Below are 25550 nucleotides of genomic sequence, written 5' to 3' on the forward strand. Positions count from 1 at the left end.
TGTTAATATATGCAAAGATGGAAATAAAGCTTAAATAAAGGTGAGCACAAAGACGAAAACAATAGAAATAGTGTATTAAAATAAAATAAGATGATAAATTGGGTGGATAACATATACCTTTGATAGCTTTCTTGTTGCTGAAGTGATTATCTTCATATATATCTCAATTTCTTTCTTGAAAGAGGTTAGTAAAAATACTCATACTACAGTAAAATATCCTCTATGTATGATAAATTATTAAATATGACATACCTGTGCATTGAGGTGTAAGCAGCATGTACTGTTACGGCTGGCAATTTAATTGGATTTTTTATTCTCAAACTGTGACAGAATTTTCTGATGATAAACAAGAAAAGTAGGCCTCAGGTTTTAACCTGGCGACCACGAGGACACAACACACAATAAGAGACTGTATAAATTTAATCTGCCAATTTGATTTAATAATCGTAAAAAAAACAGGAACATTTATATTAATAAAACCGCCGTGTACAAATATAAATTACAGTTTGTGTATGACAGAGTAATCTCCCAATAAAGTTAACGGCCAGACAAAAATTACTTTAATTTAAAAGATTTAACTAGTAAAAACAAAACCAAAAACAACTTGACCAGTTTAATGACACATACAGCAGAGATCAAAGGATGAAAACAACATCTATGTGATAAGAGTATTACAAAAACAAAATGGCTGTACAGATAAAAATACATATAAGACATAACGTAAGTGTCTATTTTTGTATGATAATATTTTGTAAATACAAATATTAAAGTAAAAAAACTTGCAGTTTCATTGGACCATTTCAGGAGAAGTCAGTCACAAACTCAAAAAGTCAAAAAGGTTAACAGATGGTTCAGACGGACATAAAACACAATATACAGATGATATAAACATTTTTATTTTCTTTAAAAATTAAGAAATGAAAAACAAATAAAAAAAGAGTGTGAAATGAGATTGTGTATACATAAACATATCTTGGACCGGTGGGTGTCATCTTTGTGCTTTGGATCACCTATAGGTTTGAAAGAACTTTCAGTCAGGTGGTGCTGGACAGAGGAGCACAAACAGATGAGAGCAGCACATTTGGGTACTTTGCTCTTGTGTCATGGCCCCGCCCCTTTTTTGGGAAAGCAGATTTTCTGATTTGACTAGCGGTTAATGCAAATTTGGAGGCGTTTGCCAATTTAATACCTTAAAATAAGAATACTGTATTATTGTCTTTAGCTATTAGGAGCCCAGAGACACATGCCTGTCTTTGGGTTACTAATAGGCTCCTTTATTATATTTTATTTTCTTCTATTTGGCACCCGCACTTTCACAGCGCTTGTTTTCACCCAAATGGAGGCATGGTCATTCTGGAAAAATGACGGATGCCTGCTTTCATGTCTAGTTTTTTGACCATTACGCTAGGCAACACCACGTTAAGTACTGCTATGGTGTTGTATTGGTGAGATGTTTGACTATGGACAATTATTGCATGTAACACATTGAAGACCATTAACGGTGAGAAATAAATATTTCCTCAAAAGCACAGCAGTGGAAGTCAGACTGTTATTTCACTGGACACATTTTTTTTTGTTTTGAATACATTTCTTGTGGGTAAGACGAAAGGGAGGAAACTAATTTGCTACAGTAAAAACAAATGTAATGCCGCTCAGGGTGAAGTCTGTTCCAGAGCGCGATGAGCCAGTCTGAGGTTTTCTCTCAGTTCATCCATCTCTCGCTCTGTTTTGGCCCTCATGATGCTCAGCTCAGTGTACATGTCCTTGTACTTCTTTGTCGCGTTCCTCTTGTCCTGTAACATGAAATACGGAAAGCAGATCAGGTCATTATTCATCTCCTTTTCCCTGTCATTCTGTTTTATTCCTTCTTTAATATACTGTAGGTTTTTATTGTCAGCAGAACACCATCCTGTGAAGCCACTTCAACACCAGTGTGTTTCTGTTTACGACAGCGAAATGTAAAGAAATCAAGTTGTTTTTTTTCCCCACTTTATTGAAAACAAAACTAAAAACAAGAATTTGCAGAACATGATATCAGTTCATTACAAAACAACTGAGAATATGACTGTCACAAATATTGATAAAAATAAATAATATAAATTAGGAAGTAAAATAATCAAAATAAAAGATAAAATGTATTTGGGTTCATATTCAGTGAGTGTTTTCAACATCTGGAAAGCCTGTTTAGTGTTTATGTTGGTAAATTCATGCTCCAACTATTAAATTGAGCAATTTGCTAATGGGGTTCGGTAGGCAGAAGGCGGGTATTTTGTAAAAGAGTAAAATGCATTATGTAATTGTCTTTCCACAGGGGCAGAGCTCAGGTTGGTTCAGTTCATTCACTTCTTCTCTTTGATTTCAGACTGTTCACAGTTATTATTCCAGCTGCAGTTTCTGCGACTCTCACCTTTTGTGCCGACTGCAGTTCATCCTTCAGAGACGTGATCTCCTGCTTCAGACACTGCACCTCAGACTCCTTCACTCGCAAGGTAATCTGAAAGAAAAACCTCAAACCATGAGCTTCACTTCTTTAGAAAAGGATAAAGAACCAAACAACGTCTTCACAACGAAATGACTCATAAGAGCATTTTGAGAAGGTTGATAGTGAACAGTAGTTGTACCTTGGGTGACATCTAGTGGTCAGACACACTTGATAAAATGATTTTATTCACATAAATCAAACGGGAAGCTCATAAACAAAAGGGGAAACTACAAAAGCAGAGAATATAACACCCCCCATTAAGAAGCAGGGTTGGCTGTCAAAGACTTACCTCCATTTCATACACATCCATTCCCTGACTGAGCGGCAGGTCGTCCTGCTTCGCCAGAGAGCAAAGTCTGGTTATCTCTGCTGCCAGGTGACCGCTCAACTCCTGGACAAGTTAAAAACAACACAACAATGAGATGTCTTTTTGTCCTTTAATTCCAGCTACATAAAAGAAAATGACTCTGAATAAGGGAGTTTCTAATCATGTTTTTTGACACCGATCCCATTTGGTGATTGTCTATATGCCATATCAGCCAATATAAGGCCAACACTGATCATTTGTTTGTTTTGTCATAGCAGCTGTAGGCTATAGAAGTATTTGGTGGACCGATAATACCAACTCTTCTTGCAGGTTACTCAGCTGCTCCCAGGTGGAGATTCAAAGCCAGTGAATGAGAACTTTCAACATTTTTCTGCAAGAGTTTCAAAATAAAAGCTGTGCTAAGGAATGAAAGGTTTTATCCACTGAAAGCTAGAAAGCTAGACAGCTTTTAACTTCAAATGGAGTTGAGTTTTTCAGGGTTTTTCAGCTGAAATTATTTAATTAGCAATGTTTTTTGGTTGTATTAGGCATATAACTATAAATGAAACTTGGAATATACTGCAGAAGTTGTCTGACAGTTTTTAGACAGATGCTTTGATAAAACAGGAGCAGCATCAACTTCAACGAGTCTGGATTACATGTTTTAGATTCATTCTACATTCACATGATGTAGGGCTGTACAATTAATTCCAAAATGATCAAAATCACAAAATGGCCAAGTGCAATATCCAGAACCTAATGGCGGTTTTTGAAAAATAAAAATAAATATGAAAATCTTAATACAAAAATGATTGTATTGCATATTGCAATTTCAGTCAAAATAACATGCTCTTTGATGCACATCACAAATAAACATCAGCAGATCAGCAGAGTTTTAGAGGTGTTAATTTGCAAATTGACAGCTGATTTCCAAGGTAGAATCAAGAACATTAGAGTTAGAGTCTGAAAACAACACATATAATCTAATACACACATTTCCACTAGGATTGGCTCATTCTTCTACAAAAAAGCCTTCAGAGTAATGAGACAGATACTTAAATATTATAAAATAATACACAGGAGGGTTTTAAATTAAGGTTTTAATGTTTTCTAAGATGAAAGTGGGAGTCATTTTTACACCCTGGACCTCTGTGAGTATTTACTGTGTAGAAGAACATTCAAATAACGTATTACAGAGTGAGTATCAGAGCCCTTACCTGGTTTCTGGTCCTCAGGTCCTGGTTTTCCTGCTGGCACTGACACAGGGCTTTCCTCTCAGCATCCAGAGCCTGGACCAGATGTCCGTTCTCCAGACACTTGAGAGAAAACTGCTGGGACAAAACCTGCAGCTCACGCTGGTAGGAGGTCAGCTCCTCACTTTATGAGCGCACACAAGTATAGACAAACAACACACACACACGTCACTACCTCTGACCAGCAAAAACACAACAATACATGCAATATACCATTTGTTTTGCAAACTGTAACACACAGTGCACATTTAGATGATGTGAAATCCACACCAGACTTACCTGTGTTGTCTGTAAATGTTGTCCAGGTGTGTGTTTCCTGTGTTGTTCTCTGACTGACATCTCTTCTGCACCTCCCTCTCCAGCTCCAGCCGGTGAGCATTCTTGATGGCTTCGATTGCTGAGAGAAAAGGAGTAATACACACAAAATTTCATGAGCCAAATCGAGGATAATAAAGAGTGTCAGAGGCAGTTTTTGTGACATGCTCACATTCTGTAAAGTGTTTCTTTAATCGTGCTCACATGTTACGAACATGTCTGCAGCTTGAAGGTTTTCTGAAGAGTCCAGATATCAAAGAAGCAATTTCCAATTATTACTCATCGGCCAAGTGAGGAGGAGCCAATCACATTCCTTCAACACTAACAATTTAACTTAAGAACTGTCATGCTGATCATTATGACAAATAAGTGAAGAACAGTTTTTGTATTTTATGTCTGTGGGCCATCATGTTAATTATAATAATAATAAATTAGCTCCAAAAGAGACTCAATAACGAAAATACGTGCATATATCTGCATCGGCCAAAATTAGTTGGAAAACATTACATATTGCAATATTGCATCCCTGCTCTCCATGCGTGGAGAGTAAGCGAGGAATGACAACTTGTAGAAAGTTACTGGTTGCATGGCAACTAGTGGCACCTCATGAGTGTTGCAGGAGTTCCGTTCTGTCATCAATGCTAGCTGCTAGCTAATCGCAGCAATTTTGCTGGAAAACTCTGCTGTGACTTCACTTCCGGGGAGATGATATGTCGTCCATTTTTATAGACAAAGGTATAAAATGGTCTCTCCTCACCAGTTGCAGTAGCAGCACTCTCCTCCTCCAGCAGTCGGTCTCTCTCCACCAGGAGGCACTCCACTTCCTGCTGGTGTCGACGCTGCAGCTCCTCCACGACCTTCACATGAGACTCCTCCATGGAGGCGAAGCCGCGCTCACATGTGACCTGCAGGAACAAGAGACGTTCACACAGCTCCTTATAATCCTTCAGTGTGTGACAGCTTCTTTGTCACTTTATCTTTTATACTAAGAGCTTTTTGATGAATGACGCCAGTCAAGTAAATTAAATTACAGTTAACAGATAACTGTAATTTAATTACCTACCTTCAGTTTTTCCATCTCCTTCTCATGTTGCATCTGAGCAGATCTCACTTTCCTGTCAAACTCTTCTCTCATCTGCTCCTCTATGACAGCCAGCTGCTCCTCCAGCTCTGTCACTCTTCTTCTCAGCTCTAAAACTTCTGTCTCAAAGCTCGGATCTGTTTCCTCAAGAGATGCGTCGCTTTTCTTTCCGTTTTCTTCTGCCATCTCCTGGATTCCCAACTGACCTCCAATGCACAAAAGTGGGATTTCCATACAGTCGAGCTCAAGGGGCTCCATCATCTCTTCCTCTGCTGTTTCAGAAATCTGTTGTACAATTTCTTCTGCTGCACTTTCATCTGCTACCTGTAACTCTGTGTCATCTGTCTGGCAACAGGCGTCCATCTTATCGTCTGATGAGGACGACTGCTGCTCTTCTAAGTTTGACAAACTTTCTCTAAGATGCCTGTTTTCTTCTGTCAAGTCGACACAGCCGCTGCAGGTGAGAGAAGAAGCGAGCAGTTTCTGTTTGGTTTCCTCGAGCTCCTTCTCATATTTGGACTGAAGTCGGCTCAAATGGCAGCAGTACAATGCTTCAGTGGCTGCAGAGTGGATGAAACCAGACCAGGGGTGCTCCAAACAGTGAAAGTCTGAGAGCCTGTCGGCCATCAGCTGGAGTTTGTCCTGGGCGGAGGTGCTGACAGAGGAGGCGAGGTGGTTCAGCAACGACATTTTCATCTGTGTGACGTCTCTAAAATGTTTTATTTCACACAGCTGGTTATTAAAATCAAACATCCTGTGTTCACCTGTCTTTTCGGTTTCTGTCACACTTGCAATATTCCAAATAATATTCATATCTTTCACAGCGTCTGTCTCAGGAAGTACATCATACCCTAAGAGCAGCATTTGTTTCTCGACAATCATACGTCCTGTCACCTCACTAAGAAGCACCTCCTCTGGTTTCTCCTCAAACTGCGAGGGACTGGACTCCAGCTTGTTGAGCAGCGAACTCCATAACTCTTCCTCCCACTTCAACGTGTTCTCTTCACTCTCCTCCATCCTCAAACCAAAATCTAATGTGTCAATCACCTCCAGTAATTTCTCCAAAGCGTTCAGCCTCATGACCATCCCCTCCATCACTTGCTGGATCCTTTCTTCACCAGAAGCACATCTGTTGCTGCCTCCGTCTTTCAACCTCTCCTTCTCCAACTCTTGATTCAGCCTCCCGATGTCAGCTTCCGCCTCTGCAGCTGTTTGACGGTAAACTTCCTCAGCCTCCTTCAGCTCCGCGTTCTGTGCCCGGAGCTCCCTGCAGGTCGCTTCTGATTGGTCGAGCTGCCTCTCCAGTTCTGTCAGCTTGGCTGCGGTGGCCTCCAAACATCGGAGCAGATATCCCTCTGCTTTCTCCGCACCCTCGCCTTTCTCCTGTCCTGTTTCTGGTGGGTCGTTAAGCTGCAGCAGCGCCTCCGTCTCCCTCAGACTCTCCTCCAGGGAGGTGATCAACGTCTGGGCCTCCAGGAGCTGCTGGCTTCTCAAGCTCAGCTCCGTCTCCAGATCTTCCACCCCTGTCTGTCCCAGCTGCTCCACCTCAGGGAGGTGATGCGGTTCAGTGTACCGGCTGCTGAGCTCTGCTTTCAGTCTCTCTATCTCGCGGTCTGCCTCTGTCAGCTGGTTTAGCATCTCCTGGTTGCGCTGGTTGAGAGCCTCATTCTGGCTGGTGAGCAGCTCCACCTCCTGGGAGAGCCTCCTCACCATCGCTTGGTCTAGAGGAACGTGGTGCTCCACACAGCAGCTCAGCGGGCTTTTATCTCCCTCTGCAGGCTTCTCCAGGATTAATGAACCAAAGTCGCTGTGATTTGTTTGTGTTTCTGAGCTGGGAGCCTCCTGACAATCCTCTCTGTCCAGCTGGTTGGTTTCTCCATCACTCTGAGAGAATAAGTCCTGGCTGTCTGATGCAGGGGACAATAAAGGTGTGGATGATGTCTCCCCCAGTTCTTGGAAATTTCCTTCTGTATCCTGCAGCCAGATGCTCGGTGTCTGAGGTGTTAATGACGGTGGTTCAAAGCTGAGCTGCTCCTGCATGCCCTGTCTAATGAGATTCTGCTGTTGCAAGAGCTCTCTGGTGTCTTTGTATGTGTCTGTCAGGGTCTGTATGTGGCTGTTTGATGACTTTTCTGCTTCAGAAGGTGCTGGAGGGTCCAGCTTCACGAAAGAAAACAGACACAAAGGGGAAAAAGAAGGATTAGCTACTGAATGTTGGAGCATAGAGAAAATAATCAGAGCTGATCACATCATGGTTGTCAGTGTGCAAATTGATGTTTAAAAAGAACAAGCTCAGAGTTCAGTTCACAGAGATTAAACTGATGCTGGAGTCTATATCATAACACCATACTAACGCATCAGCACGTTAAAAAAATAATCACAGTTTACGTGATTGTTTAGAATAACCGTTCCAGTGATTTTGGTCCGTATCCCTGATGATAACTAAACTGAGATGAGAGTGAGATGAGAAAGAGGAGAGAAGAGAATGTAATGTGGATCTGTTTGTTCATCAGTTACATAAAAAGATATCAAAAAATGACAAAGAAGAACAGTAGCTGATGACCAAAATGTGTCAGACCTGCTGCTGATAACATCCTGCTGTACTCAGCTGAGCCTCCAGCTCCAGTCTGCGACGCTCCGACTCTGCCAGCTGGGCCTTCAGATCCTCCACCTTCAAAAGACAACCAGTTAACATTTATCAACCAAAAATCTGCAGCTACAATTGCGGTTCGGATAAAGGGCTTAAATAAACATCGAGTCCTGTAATCAGGCTTCTCTGTCCAGTCAGTCAACATGAACATCAATGTTACATCATTAGACATGATGTAATATAAGAGCAATTACTTAGCAATAACGTTGTATTTAATTGAATTTTGTCGAAAGACAGAATGACAGGGCTGCTACTAACTGCTGCATTATTTCTGTTTTGCAACTGCAAACAAAAAAGAGAATTCATGCCTTTTTTTGTTGCACTTGCTTGGATTATGGCTGCTATTTTCATTTTACTAAAGAAAGAAATCAGAGGCATGTAAAGGTAAATGGAAAAACAAATTTTATATGAATAAATCACGCTGTATACATCAGACTGATCACTCAATAAATGACATTTTTCTTCACTTTTAAGCATGCTAAATATTGTATCATGGACTTTTTATCATGGTTATATTGTACCATGAGTTTTCGGTATCGTTACATCCCTAGAATCTAATAGAACTATTTAATTTCTACTAGAGAGAAAATAGTTCCTAAATGAGATAACAAGATCTGTGAATTATCTTGAGTAAGTGGGTCAAGTTTTTGGTGCCATCAACATGTCTACGCCCAACATCCCCCAAACTCTGCAACTCACACCAAAACATTTTAGATGATAAATAAACAGTAATAAATAGCACTACAGGCCAGGTGGGAAAATATGTATTTTTGATCTTGGGGTGAACTGTCCCTTTAAAAACTAAAAAACTACTCAAATCTATAAAGTTAATGTTAAATATATGAGTTAAATCCAGATGTGAACCACTCACTTTCTGCCTGTAGCTGTCCAGCAGCTTCTCCACCTCCACAGAGTCTCTGTCTTCAGTAAACAGAGGGACAGTTCTGTCCAGCCTGAACACCGTCTTCTCCACCAGCTTCCAGCACTCGTCGATCTCTTCCTCCACCTTCTGCTGTGATTTTGGACTCAGTGCTCTGATGCTGCCGTCCCCTGCTTTATCTCCAGTCAGCTCCGGGCCCAGAGAGATGCCCAGCATGCTCTCATACCTCCTCCTCCTCTCCTCCCGCCTCTTCCTCCTCTCCAGGTCACCCAGCTCCAGTGAGCCCAGAGCTTTAGTCCTCTGAGGGTCTGAGTCCAGAGGTGGCTTGTCCTTCTGAGGCCTGAACTCGGCCCAGTCGAAGGTTTTGTAGCGTCCCTCCCGCCGCCGTTCCATCACAGTCCTGTGTTTGGGGTGAGGGTCTCTGTCTGTGGACACGTCAGCGATGGGAGAGTCCTGAGTCACGTCTGGTTTGGGGAGGACTTCAGGTGGGCTGCAGGGGCCGTGGTGACCAGGTAAACTGTGCAAAACATGTAGGTTTGTTTAGATGGAGGACAGTAAAACATCACACCGTAGAGTGGGCATAAAACAATTATTTGCTCATTTTTCAGTACCACTTTTAGATTTTTATAAAAAACAGACAATAAGGCCGTAAAATAAAAGCAAGAAGCCTAACTCTTTTAGAAACATACATTTTCTCTTTAGATCAGACCTTTAAAAATAAATAAATGATCTAAATAACTAATCTTAGAAATTAAGGAGCTTTTGAATTTGACTTTACCTGGCGACATCAGGGGCGTTAGCTGGATGCACGTTCTTCATCAGAGCCTGGATCCAGTTCTTGCGTATCCCTGAAGTCATGGCCGACAGGGTGTAGACGCCCTTTGGTGTCTGTGTCATAAAAAAAAAAAAAAAAATGTAAGTGTTTGTTCTGGTTAATGCAGAAGAGTCAGGTTTTGTCTGTTTAGCAGAGGAAGTGTTTTCTCACGTGGATCTGAAAGCCGTAGTTCCTCTGCACCTGGTACTCAGACACATTATAACACTTCGTCAGGTCGATTTCTCCTTCAAGATCTGAAGCCTGAGGGGAGAAAACAAAAGACTTCAGCTCCTCTTAAAGGAAACACATTTTACTGTATTTGCTTTCTATGAAAATATCAAAATACCTCCTCAGCTATTGAGTCCTTGTAGAACCTCAGACTGTCAGCCGACAGAACAAACCAGTATTTCTTCCACTAGAGGGAGGCAGAAGACAACAGGAAGTTAATGTGGGCAAGAGGATGTTAACAAATGTTTATAAATCATTTAAATAAAAAACATAGCTTCAGTTCAGAACTTTTAAAATGATTTACCTGATCATTTTCATCCAATTTGACCATCCAGCCTTTTTTGAAGTTCAGTAAATCTGGCTGTAAAGAAAACACAGTGTAATCAGACAGCACATTTTGTGCAACCTGGAAAGTGCAAACAATCAATTAATCGATTAATAATTAATAAGGTACTTTTTTTTTTTTACTTATTCAACAAATGCCTCTGTCAGACAAAGCAATGCCAAAAGAGGTACAATTATTGCCATTTCTAGACTATCAATTCAGTTCAATTCAATTCAATTCAATTCAGTCAGTGCACAGCGTGACTGCATTTAGGGCGTGTCCAACTCCACATAATCCCTCTTAATTAATCAAAGGTGTGTTCTGGGTGTCACATGAATGAAACCAATCGGTGTGTAAACTCCCATTGCCCTCGAGCCAGGTGTACTAGGTGTGTACTAGTCCTGTGGTGAAGCACAAAAACCCCCACAACATTTGAAAAACTTAACAACAATGTCTCTTTCCAGAAATCATGACCCGTCTCCTCAAAATAATCCCTGTTGCAAGCAGTTTCATGTAGGAATTACTTTGTTTGTGCAGAAAAAAAGTAGTTCCCACATGAAACTGCTCACAACAAGGTCTGTTGTTTATTTAGAGGAACCGGGTCATGATTTGAGCTCACACCAAAACAATCTAGGTGGATAAATAGCTCTACAGGTAAGAGGAAAAATATGTGTTTTTGATTTTAGGGTGAAGCAGTTGACAACATTTGACAACAGGTGTTTTTCAGTCATTTAAAACTAATCAAAGCTGAACTGATGAGAAAAATAATCTTTGGTAAAAATTTATTTGACCTGTGCTTTGATTTTTTTGTTTGGCTCTTCTCCCATCTCATAACGTAGAGGAGGCAGGATTTGTTTCCCAGTGCCGCAGCCAGCCACCAGGTGGCGATGGAAATGTTCTGCCTTCACTTCTATGGAGTTGTCATGTTGTCCATTTCTATACATATCAATGATGCGGACACACTTTGGCCAGAAATCTAAAATATTGAGATTCTCTGGTCACACAGAGTTCAGGAGCTTTGTAGCATGAAGGTGTCACACTGGTGCCGCCATACTTGTATCTACTCTGTAGTTTAAGGAGTCCCTTCTCACTGTCGGTTATGACAGAAGTGCACGATAATGCTTTATTTTACAGACAAATAATTAATCATGTGATCATGTAATCATGTTTTGGTGACTCACCGTCATGACGGTGTCTGACGTCCTGCGGTCCAGAGACCTGGATCTTCTCTGAGACGGGGGTGCGGTGAGCTGGGCTATGTCCCCACACGACTGGAGCTTCTGTGAAAAATGAAGTGAATGAATGAATCTCTTCACCACAACTGGGTTCCTACATCATTTCCAAAGTCTAATTCAATCATTTTCAAGCATTTTCAGGGTCTTACAGCACCGTACAGCTGTGGCAAATCAAATATTTAAATAAAGATACATATTCGACATGATTATTTCACTTATTCATCACATTATTCAATGTTATTGTGCTATTAACAGCAAGTTATGTTTCGTGATAATATTCTACAGAATGGTGACAAATTAAAGGAAAACACAACAGAGTTTCAAAATGTGTGACCTGTTTGTAAGCAGACTTGGCATCCTGCATAACCTGGCTGAACCAATATAAAACAATGACCTCAATTTGAAACTATTGCAATGAAATCAATAAAAAATATATATATCTTTGATATATGATGCATTTATTTAATATGATGACTAGATGTAAAAAGACAAAATCAATGTATAAAATGTTACAAGATAAAAACAATGTAAAAGATGTGAGGAAGACTTGACTACAGAGAAAAGTTGAGGTTCAGCCTGTACATTTCATGTTCATTTTCAGTTTTTTTTTTTGAGTAAAAGAGTTGAATTAGTACTTTTTTTTTACACAAGGATCTGTACTTTTACTTGAGTAAAGAGTTTGTATGCTTTCGCCACCTTTGCCTAAATCCGAGCACTTTTCAAACCTTCAGACCACCACATTAACACCGAAGGGTTTTCAATGATCACAAGCGTTTTCTTTTTTAATCAGACGCAGGTTTTCGTGACGCGTTTTCCCAATCAGGACGGTGGCAGTTTGTCAGAGCGGCCTGCATTCCACCAGCCAGAGTAACCGATAGTCTGGATCCTTGGCAGAGCTGTCAGCTGTAAGGATTAGGGCCCGCTGTAGAGCACCGCGGGGAGCCCACCAGGCTTTTCTCTACACCGCCTGTTAAACTCTTACTCACATCACCAGTGAACCGCACATGGATGACTGCGTTTTGGCCGTGGAATGCATGAAAAGGTTTCAGACATAATCCCTGATACTCTGCGGCTTTTTGTCTTACATTTCAGAACGATGCTACGAGTCCAAATAACTGAGCAAGATTCCTGCATGCGTCTTGTGTTCAGGTTTCACGCTGGCCTCGACCGCACGTATCAGAGTCTCTTTGAGTCTGGATTACACAGCGTTTCATGACACAAGGGTACGTTTTTTTTTTGTTTACTTGAGCCACTGCTATTCAAAAGATTCATTCTTCCCTCTTATATAACCACTTAAACGGGAAAAAATGACCAATTTAATCATTACAGAACATTCTTTGTGTTTTTTTTTTTCCCTCTTCTTCTTCTGGCATTTACATTGAAAACTATCCAAGGACACAGCGCATGGAGGAACACAGTGATCCGGCTGCTGTGTGAACTGATCTTTTTTTCTTCCAAACAATCGCTGACCGCCGCAGACAGAGACCGTCCTCTGTTTGGTGAAGAAGCCTCTCAGGGCTGTGGGGGGGCGGAGGGGTGAGGAGGGGAGGGGCCGCCTTGGGAATGTCAGCATCGAGGCCTGAATGAACTCCAGGACAGGCTCTTTTGACCTTCTCCTGACTACCAAAACAAACGCACCCAAAGACACATAAATTATCGTGTGGGATAAAATGTGGTGCTGGAGTGTTTAAAAGGCAAATCCTCTGGAATGAATGTTTAATCAAAGATTAACAGCTGCTGCACAGATGACCATCTGCACAGCGATTTGATATAACTTTCGTTTTCAAGGTCACAATTCCGATTTGATTTTTCGATTTAAACTTTTACTTTTTGTGCCACTGATAGATTATCAAGTTTTGATTCGTGAAGATCAACAGATCATTGGTTTTATTCCCCAAAAACCATCATTCACATTTTCAAATTCTTCTTTAAGTAGAGTCTATAAGGTAATTTTAAGTAATTTTGAGAAATAAAGTCAAAATTCTCTGATTTTAACTGTTTAAATGTGAATATTTTGGGGGTTCCTTACTCTTTTATGACAGTAAACTGAATATCTTTGGGTTGTGGGACAAACAAAACATTTGAAGACATCATCCTGCACTTTGGGAAACATTTTTCACCATTTTCTGACATGTCATAGACCAAACAACTGTTAATCGGTTAATCAAGAAAGTAATCGGCCAAGTAATTGACTATGAAAATAATCGTCAGTTGCAGCCCTACTTCAGTGAACCACATCTTCATTAATCCAAAGTAAAACTTGCTAAAATGTACCCTACTGTAGATGCTATTGTTACTGTTATTTTATTTTTTGATATACTACATCACTGAATCCATTCTTAAGCAACTTTATCTTGTGTGTGTTTGTTTTTTTGTTTGAATTGTATGGATGCTGCTTTAGAAACCAAGTGACATAATCCAGCAAGAATGAGAAGAGAGAAAAAGGCCTGATTATCTTGTTACCTGGCAGGGGTCCTATTTGAAAAGTCAAAATTGTTTAATGGTATGTTGCATCTCATAGATCTAAATCTTTAATTTTATGCACTAATTATAAGAAGAAAGAAAAGGATTTGAACCCACAATGGTCATGATTACAAGCAGCAACAAACTGAGCTACCAGAGGATTACAGCTGACCTGAATTCATCTCTACCTCTGACAGAACCTGAACCTACTGCTGACCTACAACTTGTTGCCAAAAGTTCTCAGAAGTTGGGACGTTGTGTAAAATGTCAATAAAAACAAAATGCAATGATTTGCAAAAACTTTTCAACCTATATTCAGTTGAATACAGTAACAAGACACAGTGTTTACTACTGTGATACATCACCTTTTCTTTTAATAACACTCAGTCAGTGTTTGTGAACTGAGGACACTGATTATTTAAGTTCTGAAAGTAAAATTCTTTCTCATTCTTGCTTGATACACGACTTCAGGTGCTCAACAGTCCGGGGTCTCTGTTGTTGTATTTTGTGCTTCATAATGCACCACACATTTTCAGTTGGAGACAGGTCTGGACTGCAGGCAGGTCAGTCCGGTATCTGAACTCTTTTACTATGAAGCCACGCTGCTGGAACACGTCCACAATGTGTCGACGTCTGGATGGCAGCACATGTTGCTCCAAAACCTGTATGTACCTTTCAGCATTAATGGGGCCTTCACAGATGTGACAGTTACCCATGACTTTTCCACTTTGCGTCAGTCCGTCTCAGTGAAGTCTGCAGTGTTTCTGGATGTTGTTGATGTATGTCTTTCTCTTTGCATGGTAGAGTCTTAACTTGCATTTGTAGATGCAGCAACAAACTGTTTACTGACAACGGTTTTCCAAAGTGTTCATGTAGACATGGAAATGTAGAGTCCACGTAGTATCCTTTATACAATGATGTGAGTTTTAAAGCAGTTTTTAATGCAGTGCTGCCTGAGGGGTCAAAGGTCACAGACATTCAGTGTCGATTATTGGCCTTGCTCTGTACGTGCAGAGATTTCTCTGGATTCTCTGAATCTTTTAATGATATGTTGGACTGTAGATGCTGAAATCCCCAAATTCCTGCAGTTCTGTGTTGAGAAACATTCTTGAACTGCTGGACTATTTGCTCGCACAGTTTTCCATCCTTTGTGAACGACTGAGCCTTTCTAGGATTCCCCTTTCATACTGAATCATGATGCTATCACGTGTTACCAATTAACCTGTTTACCTGTTGATATTCCAAAAAGGCTTTTATTTTTTGAACATTACAGAACTTTCACAGGCTTTTGTTACTCCTGTGCAGCCTTGTAAATGTGCAGGCATAAAATTCACAAAAAACCAATAAAGTTAATGAGTTTGACCATTAAATATATTGTCTTTGTGGTGTATTCAGTTGAATACAAGTCGAAAAGTATTTGCAAATGATTGCACTCTGATTTTTATTCACATTTGACGCAGCGTCCCAACTTTTTTGGGTTTGGGGTTGGGGTTTATTGCTCTCTGAATCACACTGTGTTTTTAATATGTGCTGCTTTGTGGCTGTGTCTTAACATGTCTGTCTTCTCCACTATAAATCGATCACTGCCTGATGTTTTACTGCAGTAAAACTGCTTTATGTAACAGCCTGTTTGTGGACTGTTTATGCTTCATGTTTGTCACACTCAGACAGAAACTTGCCAGGGTCTACTCATCTCTTTAATCACTAGAGTCTAGCCCGACAACACACAGTGACTGTCATTCACAAGCCAGATGTGCACTTGGGAAGGAGCCACGTGGAATGGAGTTTATCAGGTCCGGTAAATACGGACTGTCACGTGATTCTGCAGTTTATCGGCAGAGTTTTGAGATTCTCGTAAAGAGTCCTTGAGCAGTTCCCCACATCAACGCTGTATCTAGTTTTAGGTCTGAGGAATCCCTGGAAAAAAATCTGTGAGAGGAATGTCGTCTCCCAGATTACAACACACAACAGGAGGCGGCCTGAACGCCTCCGGGGCATCAAAACCAGTTCTGTTTCACAAACAAAATGCAGCTCTGAGTGAATCACCGCCTCTCTCCCACCTGCTGACACATGCACCCACTCACACACAGGCTGCAGGAAACACATGCCTTGACACGGCAGGATCCACTCGTCCACGCGTTTCATGCCAAACTCTCATCACCTTCTTTTTGTTTTAGCGCTCAACAAAGACTGAATGAAAAAAGCCATTTACACACAGTGGTTGACTGATGGAAACACTCCCAGGGCGGAATTTAAGAGATTTACTCCCACAGTGTTCAATCAGGTCAAGGCTTTATCGTTAAAGTGACGTCTTTCTTTGCACAACACCTGGTTTCTGTGAGTCACGTTCAAGTCCGGTCCAGCCCACAGCCCAGCCCAGCACAGGCTGGATACAGTAACTGGTCTGAATCACAACGAGCCCACGTTCAGATTAAATCAGCATTACCTATTTGTGGTTATGACTACCATATGGTAGCAAACGACCACAGTCAGGAAATGGCTTTTTAATTGTTTGACATTGATGTTAAACCTATTTTGTTATTCGTGTGATATAAAACTTCACTATTGTGATGCTTTTTAGCTACACTGCCCCGGCGCTGAATGATGAATGACTCTGAATGATGGTTTGTGTCCTCCAACACCAATGTGTCACGCATAATCAGCTAGCGGTGTTAGTTCGACCTGTGTAGCATTAAATGTCTACTCGGGGTGGTTACCTCTCGCTTGTTGCTGCGAGCCTCAGTTCTGCCCTTCCTGGAAACGTCTGTCTCCCCTTCCTGCTCTCGCTTGGTGGCCTCCAATCCCAGCAGCCTCTTTGTGGGGCTGGAAAACATGAACAACTAATTAGAGAGAAAAAAAAACAAAAAAAAACACTTCACCTGGGACAAACACATAGTGCATACGTGTGGTGTTCCTGACCCCCAAGAACACACAGGTGGGTTTTGACATAATTTCCAGCAGCATAACACCGAGGATGACAGCTTGATAATAGACTCCAAGCAGCACCTGTGCAGCAGAAAAGAGCCCAGAGGACACTCTGAGGTGCAGATCTTTCTCTGAATGTCACCACTGCTGTAGTCGCTGTTGAGAGACTAAATAAGAGCTGACATCCTTCCCACCGGTGTCAGAGGTGTTTAGTGCAGAAGCAGAGCAGGAATTAAACACGCCGCAAACCCCAAAGTGAGCTGATATGATATGATGTAAACAAAACTGTCAGATGATGAAAAACAACACTTTCAGTTAAAGGTTCAGGGTCAGACACGTGTGAGGCGACGTGCGCTGATAGGAAGTTGATACCAAGAATGATATTAACACGTTACATTTACATTTACAAAAAGTTACAGTTTCGCGAGCTGAGGCACACAAATATCTGTGTGTGCCATGAGACAGCTATACAAAAAGTAATGAATTATTTTTTTTAATTTGCTGTATCGGTACTTTGTACGCTAAAAATAAAAACTAAACCACGACAAACCTACAACAAAGGTGTCTTCCTTAATTTGCAAAATTATCTTTTAAATTGAGAAACATCTGAAGTGTAATTCATGACACAATTCAAACAGGAACAAAAAATCACTTGTCTCTCGCCGCTGAGTCCTCAGCCTGATGTTTCAGTGTCCGATCTGCCTCTGGTGAGGACAGTGCAGACACCCAGAGGTCAGTTTTGTTTTCTGACAATCGTCCTTTCTTTGTCTTCTGAGAAATAAATGAGAATCTTATTTTGAGCTTACTGAAGTTTCATCTTTTACGTCTAAACCTCTCCTTAGGGAAGTAGAGGATCTTTTGCTGACCTCATAGATGTCTCGTATGTCGTATGGAGCAACAAGGCTTTAATTTCACCACTGAGACGAATTTAAGATCTCATTTAAGACAAGCAAGTTTTCTTTTACATCTCACGGTTTTCTCAAGAGCCGATTATTTAAGACAAATTTAAGATAAGTGAGACAAAAAAAAAAACATTTTAAGATCTTCAACTGGGCTCAAATTAGCCTCGAGCTGAGACAAGAAAAACGCTTTTTCTCAGGAGCTGAGTTTAAGAACTATACTGGTCTTAATTTGAGTTTGTTCATGTCCAGGAGACACAGGCTGGACAAAGACAAGATCTTATTTTGAGCTTTTCCTTTTCTCTGGGCAGCCTTGTGCCCTGAAACTGGGCTTTAAGCCGAAGTCTACTTCCTCTGACAGGCAGGCAGGCGGGCAGACAGTCAGCATTAAGGTCCTGAGAAACAATGCCGCAGATATCTAATTACACCAGTGTTTTGGAATTTCTGGCCTTATTTGGGGGGCATAAGTATTTTCTGTTTTTGTTTCCCAAAAAGGCAATGAGCGAAGAAATGATGTACTCTCCTCACGTGACCAGTTTACATGCTGCTGAGGCACAAACTGGGAGGGTTTCTTTAAGCTAAATTTAAAAATGCGGCAGTCAGATCTCTAATGGAGGGGTAGAGCGTGAGCCTTTGATCTGGTGTTTAGCGGTGTGTGATGGCTGTTCGGCTTTATACTGGGGGGGGGGGGGGGCAGTGAGGCATTGGATGTCCTTTGCGCTAATTGCTTGCACATTTACCCCTTTTCCTCTGCCAAGGCTGTTACACACAGAATACATGCAAACAAATGAATATAAACACCAGACTTCTGCCAAACACAACGCATAGAAGAGTTATTTACACGTATTATCATCAAAATGGGCTGCAGATTGTTAATCTTCCCACGATTCATTTCTAACCTCTTGTCCCGGCTCTGGTGCTTGTTGCTTGCTGATGTTTGGATGTTGTTTGACTCAGACAGCTGGTTGTTACTGGCGGGGTCAGCGTTTCCACCAGCCACCAAGTCCAAGGAGCCGAGTGGACTGACGAAACTGGCATCCAAGGTCAGAGAGTCCCTGGCGACTGGGCTCAGGTAGGCAGATGTGTTGCCTTGATGTAGAAAGTGGCACAAAAAGGGTTTCAGACTGTTAGATACACTGAGGGCAGGACCAGCTGAGCCAATGTCTCTTCACCACATAACCCAGACTCTCTTTAAACAGCCAGCAGCCTACAAGCTGGATGAAATCATTCTTTTTTTTTTTTAATCACTCAACACTGTCAGGGTTCACACTGCAGCCAGTGGCACAAAACCTCCTTTGTTTTCCCTCTTAACATTTGACTTAATGATGTACAGTGTGTTCTCAAGTTAAAGCCACTGAAAACTTGGCTGAAATAGTTGAGTAAGTAAGTTGAGTTTCTCATTTAGCATCTGCAAAGATCTGAATGAAAATAAATGTGCATAAATATTAGAAAACCTGGTTCAAAAACTTTCATAACTTTAAAAATACATAATCAAAGATGTAATCAAGTAATCCTTGACAATCTAACTTCATCTGATTATGTAATCCTGATCCATTACTACCTGATCCTGGTTAATCCAACCTAAAGATGAGTTTAAGTCACCAAAAATATACTGTGGCCACCAAATTGGTGGCCAAAATCTAAAAATATTAGCGTCTATCCCTGTTCATGACCTAAATATTTGACTCTATGTTTCTCTTAATGTTTGTGCAGTTCCACTTCTGCCACAATGACACCTTAAAGAATTCAATAATGGTCCATGAGTTCAGTGACAAGAGGGAATCCTGACTGAGTCCCTGTTTGGGTCTCTGAGGGTCCCCTGTGTGTAACGTCCATCGCTCTAATGAAGCAGCCTATAGGCACAGTCAGCAGGAGTTAATCCAGGCCTTTATTACAGGACCTTTCCAGACCCTGCAATAAGTCTGACGCCAGATGGGTGCTGCTGTCCACTTTGTCTCAGCACAAAGCTCCAGCGAGGACGAATACCTGTCCTGTGCTAACCATCGAGCCTATTAGGACCTGTTTAAGAGGTCTTTTATAGATCATGTTTTATGATGCCTGAAGGTTAGAGACACGTCTCACGGTGTGTTTCTGTCTGTCAGTCTGTGTTTATGTAGCTCTGCTTCCTGCTCAGACTCCTGCAGCTCCGTTCCCATGATGACAAATCAGAACTCTGGTTGAACAAGGGTTAAAAGAAATGTATAAATAAGAAGCTGCAAGCGTGTGAACATCTGCAGGATGTTAGGACAGTGCGATGGGACAGGAAGTGGCTGTGATTGGCTGACGGACATGAAAGCCTGGGTATGTGTGCGTGTGTGTTTTGCTTCTGCTGCACCTGTAGGGGTCTGCTCGGGGCCCGGGGGATCCGTGTCTGTGACAGTCCACATGGGGGTTAAGCCCGGCCCCCTGCCCTGCTGGTCTTCCTGCCACCGGCCGCCGGACTCCACATCGTTCTCCGAGGACGGAAAACTTGGATCAGTTGCAGCCATCTTTGCTGGACTGGGCTCCTGGTGTTTTGTGAGAAAAACAAGAAGTTAATTCAGTTTTATTTATCTATTTTTACTTTAGCCCTTCCAGAGCAGTCTGCACAGTTTGTCCACCACTTTGGCCCAGACTGAAATATCTCAACAACTACCAGCTGGGTTTAAATGTAATTCTGTTTCTTTGTTGTGCCATGTAGCAGCCCATAATGTAATACTTTTTCTGTTCTTAATGTACTAAAAGTCAATTATGTAATTGGCCAATGATGTAATAACATTTCTGAACCAATAACTTTTTGCACAAAATGTAATAAGTTATTAAATGATTAGCTAGGTTTAACAAAATCAATAAAAATGTAATAACTGGAACTAATATCGCAATAATATACATCACTGTGTTTCAGTTTTATCAAATGTTTGACTTGCATAACACTTAAAAAGCTGCTCAAAAACCTGGCCAATCTATTTTTGGGACTGTTGTGGACAAAAATTCCTGATTTCAAGGCAGCTTTAAAAAAAAACAAACATGTGATCCATGTTGCAGTTTTTTTTAGGCTTTTTTTTTTTTGCAATGAGCGAGTGAAAATTGCATAAAGAAAATCAATTTATTTGTTTTATTTGTATTCCAGGGAGAATAAACAATCTCTCTGTTCTGAGTGTTCTTACTAACTTCACCAAAAAATATGCTTTATTTGTGAATATATCACAAAGAAGCAAAATCTTTTAGGAGCTCAAACTCCGTCAAAACAGCAAGCACAAAATTAAAAATATACTGTATATATAAAACACTGAGTCAGTCCATTTATATGTATGACGTTTGGAGGTGGACTGCTATGATTGTGATGATTAGTCAAATTTGCAAGATTGTGCAGAATTCACAGGAATTGGCTGAATTTGCATTAATTGTTGCAGTTGCAACATCACAACTGACTGAAAATATTATTTCATCCCCTTGAGGCCTCATTCTGATCCAAACTGAGAATTCAAAGGGTCATCAGGATTCATCATCATGAATATCTATAATGAGTTTAATGGCAGTCAGACTGCTAGCTGTGTAATCCTGCATGGGATCAAAGTGTGCTTAAATGTGTACTGCAGCATTAGACAGAAAGTTGCTTTCTTACCTGGGTGGCGACAGGTTCCACTTTGCGTTTTTTCTTCTGATTCTGCTTGTTAATGCGCAGATAGACGGCCAGCTGTTCACTCCACCTGGTGAACAAAGACAGACATTGGTTAGGCGAGACCCAGGAAACCCTGTAAGGTTTCTACAGGTTTTATACTGACCCATTAATGATCTCCTTATTGTCGCCGCGGATGAATATTTCCTGCTCCGGCGTGCTGATGCAGAGAGCATTTCTCTGGCCCGTCCTGGGCTCTGCATCAGTGATGTCTGTGCAGAGATTCAGGTTCACAGTCCCCTGTGGCAAAGTGCTCGGCTGGAGGAGAATCAGAGTGTCTAAATTATTCTGATGGCTCAAGTTTGGTGCAAGTTTAGTATATTTTTGTTATCTTAACATTCATGAATACGGGAAATGCGTTAAACAAGCCAGCCAGTAACACAAAGATGGCCCATCTTTTGGTTAGATAGGCAGGGAAAACCCTGATCTAACTATGAATAACATACATGATGATGATGATGATAATTCATTTCAATAAACTGTAAACAGTTTTGATTTACAGGAACAACTGTGTAGATGAATATTCCTAACCCTGAAAACAACAGTTCAAATTTAGCATTTTCCAGAATGTACAAACCCTGCAGGACTGATCAGCAGGACACACGAGTGACAGTTGAACATAAAGTAGTTTGTGGTGTTAAGTGTGGTGGAGAGATGAGGGGATGAGATTTGAGGGGATCACAGAGAGAGGGGGGATGTGTGCATTAGAGGACAGGCTAAGCCCAAATCATCTGCTGCGGTTCTGCACACGACATCTGGCCTAAAGATGCCCGCTTGATCCCAACACACTGTAAATGCAGAGCAGGATTTACTGTACGCAGCTACCTCACATACATACAGACGTCATCGCTCAAATTCAGTCAAACGTTCGTGCAGTTTCTCACCAGTTCATCCAGTGCAAAGCTCAGGCTGCCGTGTTCGTACAGGATAAAGAAGCGCCGCTGCCATTTCTGATGCGGAGACACAACAAACAAAATCAATACAGCACCGTTTTCATGAGGAAAAAGTCACAATAAAGAACCGTTACATGCGTGTGAACATTCGATCGGGTTCACCGTGTCTTACCCTCGACCTCTGGATTGGGTTGTCAAAGTCTGTCCCCTCAGGAGCCAAACACAGCCAGCCTCCATAGATGGGTTTTGCCTTTAATTCACAGATGAAAGCAGAAACAGAGCAGTAAATATTAAGCCTCTGATGTGTTGAAGCACAGGCTGTGATTACATGATTGCTATTTTTTATTACTTACTATTAAAGTCAATAAGAGCTGCGTGATATTTTGCCTGAAATTGTGGTTGCATGATTCATGGAAATGATCATTTTCATGTCACAATTTTCAATTTAACTGAAAAAAAAACCCTGTTAAAGTCATGATTATATGATATTTGATGGGGTCTGTAACCAGCAAACATGCTTTCTTTTATCTAAAGAACAAAATTTGCAAAAAGTGCAGGATTCTGTGATTTGGATATTACACTTGACTATATTGCAATTAATTGTGCAGCCCTACAGTCAATGCAGCTTTGTGCTCCCTGATGTCCACAAATGGACCAAGATGTTTTGACACTTAAGACAAAGAGGAGAGATTCTCTTTGTATCACTTATAAAAAGCGGAGGAGTTGAGAAAATGCCCAGATACACGTAAACAAAGCAATATGCAGACAGTACTGAGTATCTCACATTTCTGAAACAGTGTAAAGATGCTCCACATTTAGATCAGAAGACCCCGTGTTTTCTCTGTTTGGCAGAGACAACTGTGTCGGAGAAACAGTGTGCAGAGCATCTGCACATTGAGCAACAGCGGTGAAATTACAGGGCACAGTGAAACCAGGCAGGGGGGACGGACAGTAATAACACATCTCAACAATGTGAGGCATGTAGGAAGCCGTCATGATCGTCTCCTTACATCACCTCCGCATGACAGACATGCAGGAACAATGTTTTCACAGGCGGTGAACCAGGGCCGCTGTTCAACTTCATAGAGAAATAAATGAGCGACTTGTCTATTCTGCTGAGTTCTGCTTAACTGATTATCAATATGTAGACTGAGAGATCAGTTGGATGATTGATTATTTGTCATATTATTTGCCTTTCCATTCAGATGAAATCAGTGGATCTTTGAACAGATGTTCAGACGGTGTGAGACATCTGAATACGTCATTCAGGGCTCTGGAAGATTGCGATGGAAAGTATTTAACATTTATTTTCATCGTCAATTAATCTGTCAGATATTTTATTGGTTAGTCAATGAGTTGTTTGGTCCATAAAAATGTCAGAAAAGGGTGCAAAGTCCTTCCCAAAGCCCAAGCTGACATCCTTAGATTCTTGTTTTGCTCATAACCCAAAAATGTGTGACAGAACAGAATTATGAGGCGGTACGGTGGTGCTGCAGAGCCTAAAAATCTTGTTCTCCAGATGAAAGATGTTTGTTTGGTACTATTATTATTATTATTATTAAATAACTGTATACTATTAACCCTGTATGGATGTGATTGTTGTCATTGGCTGCAGAAAGTATCAGGGTCGTGTTTCGGGGTTAATAAATGACGTGATATCGGATCTGTGTGTAGACTTGCATACTCATCATACCTGATCCAGCATTTTAGGCTGTATGACAGGCATTTCTGTCACTGCTGTCACAACAACCATAATTATCTCATCCAAATGACTCATGGCAAAAGATAAAAATAAAGTTAAATGTGTCTGTAACTTCAGACTTCTGTATGACGCTGGTAGTTCCTATTCTAATTTGGACATTGATGGCTATTTTGAAAATTATTATTCCATAAATATATTAAGGTTTAAAGTAGGTTGCACCACCTCCTGTTTTCCAATGTGACTGTTTTGTAGGGTTGTTCCCATAGCGACACCAATAATGTAAATGCCTCTGATACAGCAGCACGCACTGATTCAACACCACGTTGAATCCTCCGGACTGATGACGACAGTTTTTGACAATGACAACAATCATATCACATCAGTACAGGGTTTTTAGTATACAGCTGTTATAAAGAGAGAGGCAGGATGTTTTACAGTTTAACAATAAATATGATAATCCAAAATTATATCAGGGCACTGAATTATTATCATTATAAATACCTATTTATTTTAATTAAAACACAAATACAGAATATATAATATGTATTCACATTTAATGTTAAGAGGTAAATAATTTAACGTTAATAGAAGAAACTAGCTAGAGATGCTCAGCTGACTCTTTAAAAAGTGTAAAAAAAAAAAAAAAAGATCTTTATTTATCACCAGTACACTGGTTAAACTAATACAGGTGTAGTTTGGACAGTACTTGCTCAAAATAATTAATCAATTATCAAAACAGGCAATTAAATTAATAATTATCTCTAAAGATAACATCGAGTCTGCTGGGAAATATTAACCCCCCAAAAACAGAGACATGATTTTTGCACTTTTGCAAACAGTAAAGCATCTTTTTATGACTCACTTTACAAACTAGAACCATCATTTACAACTATTTATTTTTATTATTATTACAATTAAAATATAAACTTTGGTGTTATTTCCTTAGTACATAGATTAAATACTAAATTCAGCACATTCAAGTTTAATGTTATGTTTTTAAACTTCAAATGTAGATTATTTAACATTAATGGAAGAAAAATAGGTAAAAGTTGAGTTTGTAAAAAGTGTAAAAACTTTATTTTTCACCACTTCACAGTTTAAATTAATGAAGTGTCACATGACGTGAATCCAGGTGTAGTTTGGACGTTACCTGCTCCATGTCATGGTCGTTCAACAGATGCAGCTCGCGGGACTTGAAGCAGTTCTGACATTTACTTTTATTAAAGATGTTGGCTTGAAATTTGTTGCACGGACTCGTCGCCTTCTCCCCCGACATGTTTCCGTCTCCTCTGCCGGTGAATAATCCGCTCACAGACCGACAGACAGACCGACAGACAGGCAGGCTCTCCTCCTCCTCCTCCTCCTCCTCCGCTGCTGCTCCGGCATTGAATGAAGCGGTTTATCCTCCGACAACATCTGTCAAACGCAGCACGAGCTCTC

At 40.7% G+C, this 25550-nt stretch overlaps 1 protein-coding gene across 1 annotated transcript; it reads right to left on the reverse strand.

Annotated features, from left to right (window-relative positions):
* Positions 1-1631: 1631 nt before the first annotated feature.
* On the reverse strand, positions 1632-25514 carry LOC146309134 (uncharacterized). The gene is made up of 22 exons (XM_084744371.1): positions 25261-25514; positions 22581-22658; positions 22400-22465; positions 21622-21773; positions 21462-21546; positions 20193-20364; positions 18757-18946; positions 16751-16856; positions 11517-11615; positions 10315-10371; positions 10129-10197; positions 9954-10043; positions 9747-9856; positions 8960-9485; positions 8017-8109; positions 5421-7598; positions 5115-5262; positions 4322-4439; positions 4007-4166; positions 2772-2873; positions 2408-2494; positions 1632-1793 (listed from the first exon to the last, which is right to left on the reverse strand). Exons 1-22 carry the CDS (start codon positions 25384-25386, stop codon positions 1653-1655), a joined length of 4953 nt encoding a protein of 1650 aa, XP_084600497.1. The 5' UTR covers positions 25387-25514; the 3' UTR covers positions 1632-1652.
* Between the last annotated feature and the right edge of the window lie 36 nt (positions 25515-25550).

The sequence above is a fragment of the Lutjanus erythropterus genome, chromosome 19 (assembly GCF_056507025.1).
Source record: "Lutjanus erythropterus isolate fLutEry1 chromosome 19, fLutEry1.hap2, whole genome shotgun sequence".
Classification (NCBI taxonomy): Eukaryota; Metazoa; Chordata; class Actinopteri; order Lutjaniformes; family Lutjanidae; genus Lutjanus; species Lutjanus erythropterus.

Coding starts and splice junctions, on each gene's coding strand:
- LOC146309134 (XM_084744371.1), bottom strand. CDS start 25,386: ATGTCGGGGGAGAAGGCGACGAGTCCGTGCAACAAATTTCAAGCCAAC. Junction 7,599..8,016: donor CAGGATGTTATCAGCAGCAG/GTCTGACACATT, acceptor TCTTTCGTGAAG/CTGGACCCTCCAGCACCTTC. Junction 4,440..5,114: donor GAGTGCTGCTACTGCAACTG/GTGAGGAGAGAC, acceptor CTTTTCTCTCAG/CAATCGAAGCCATCAAGAAT.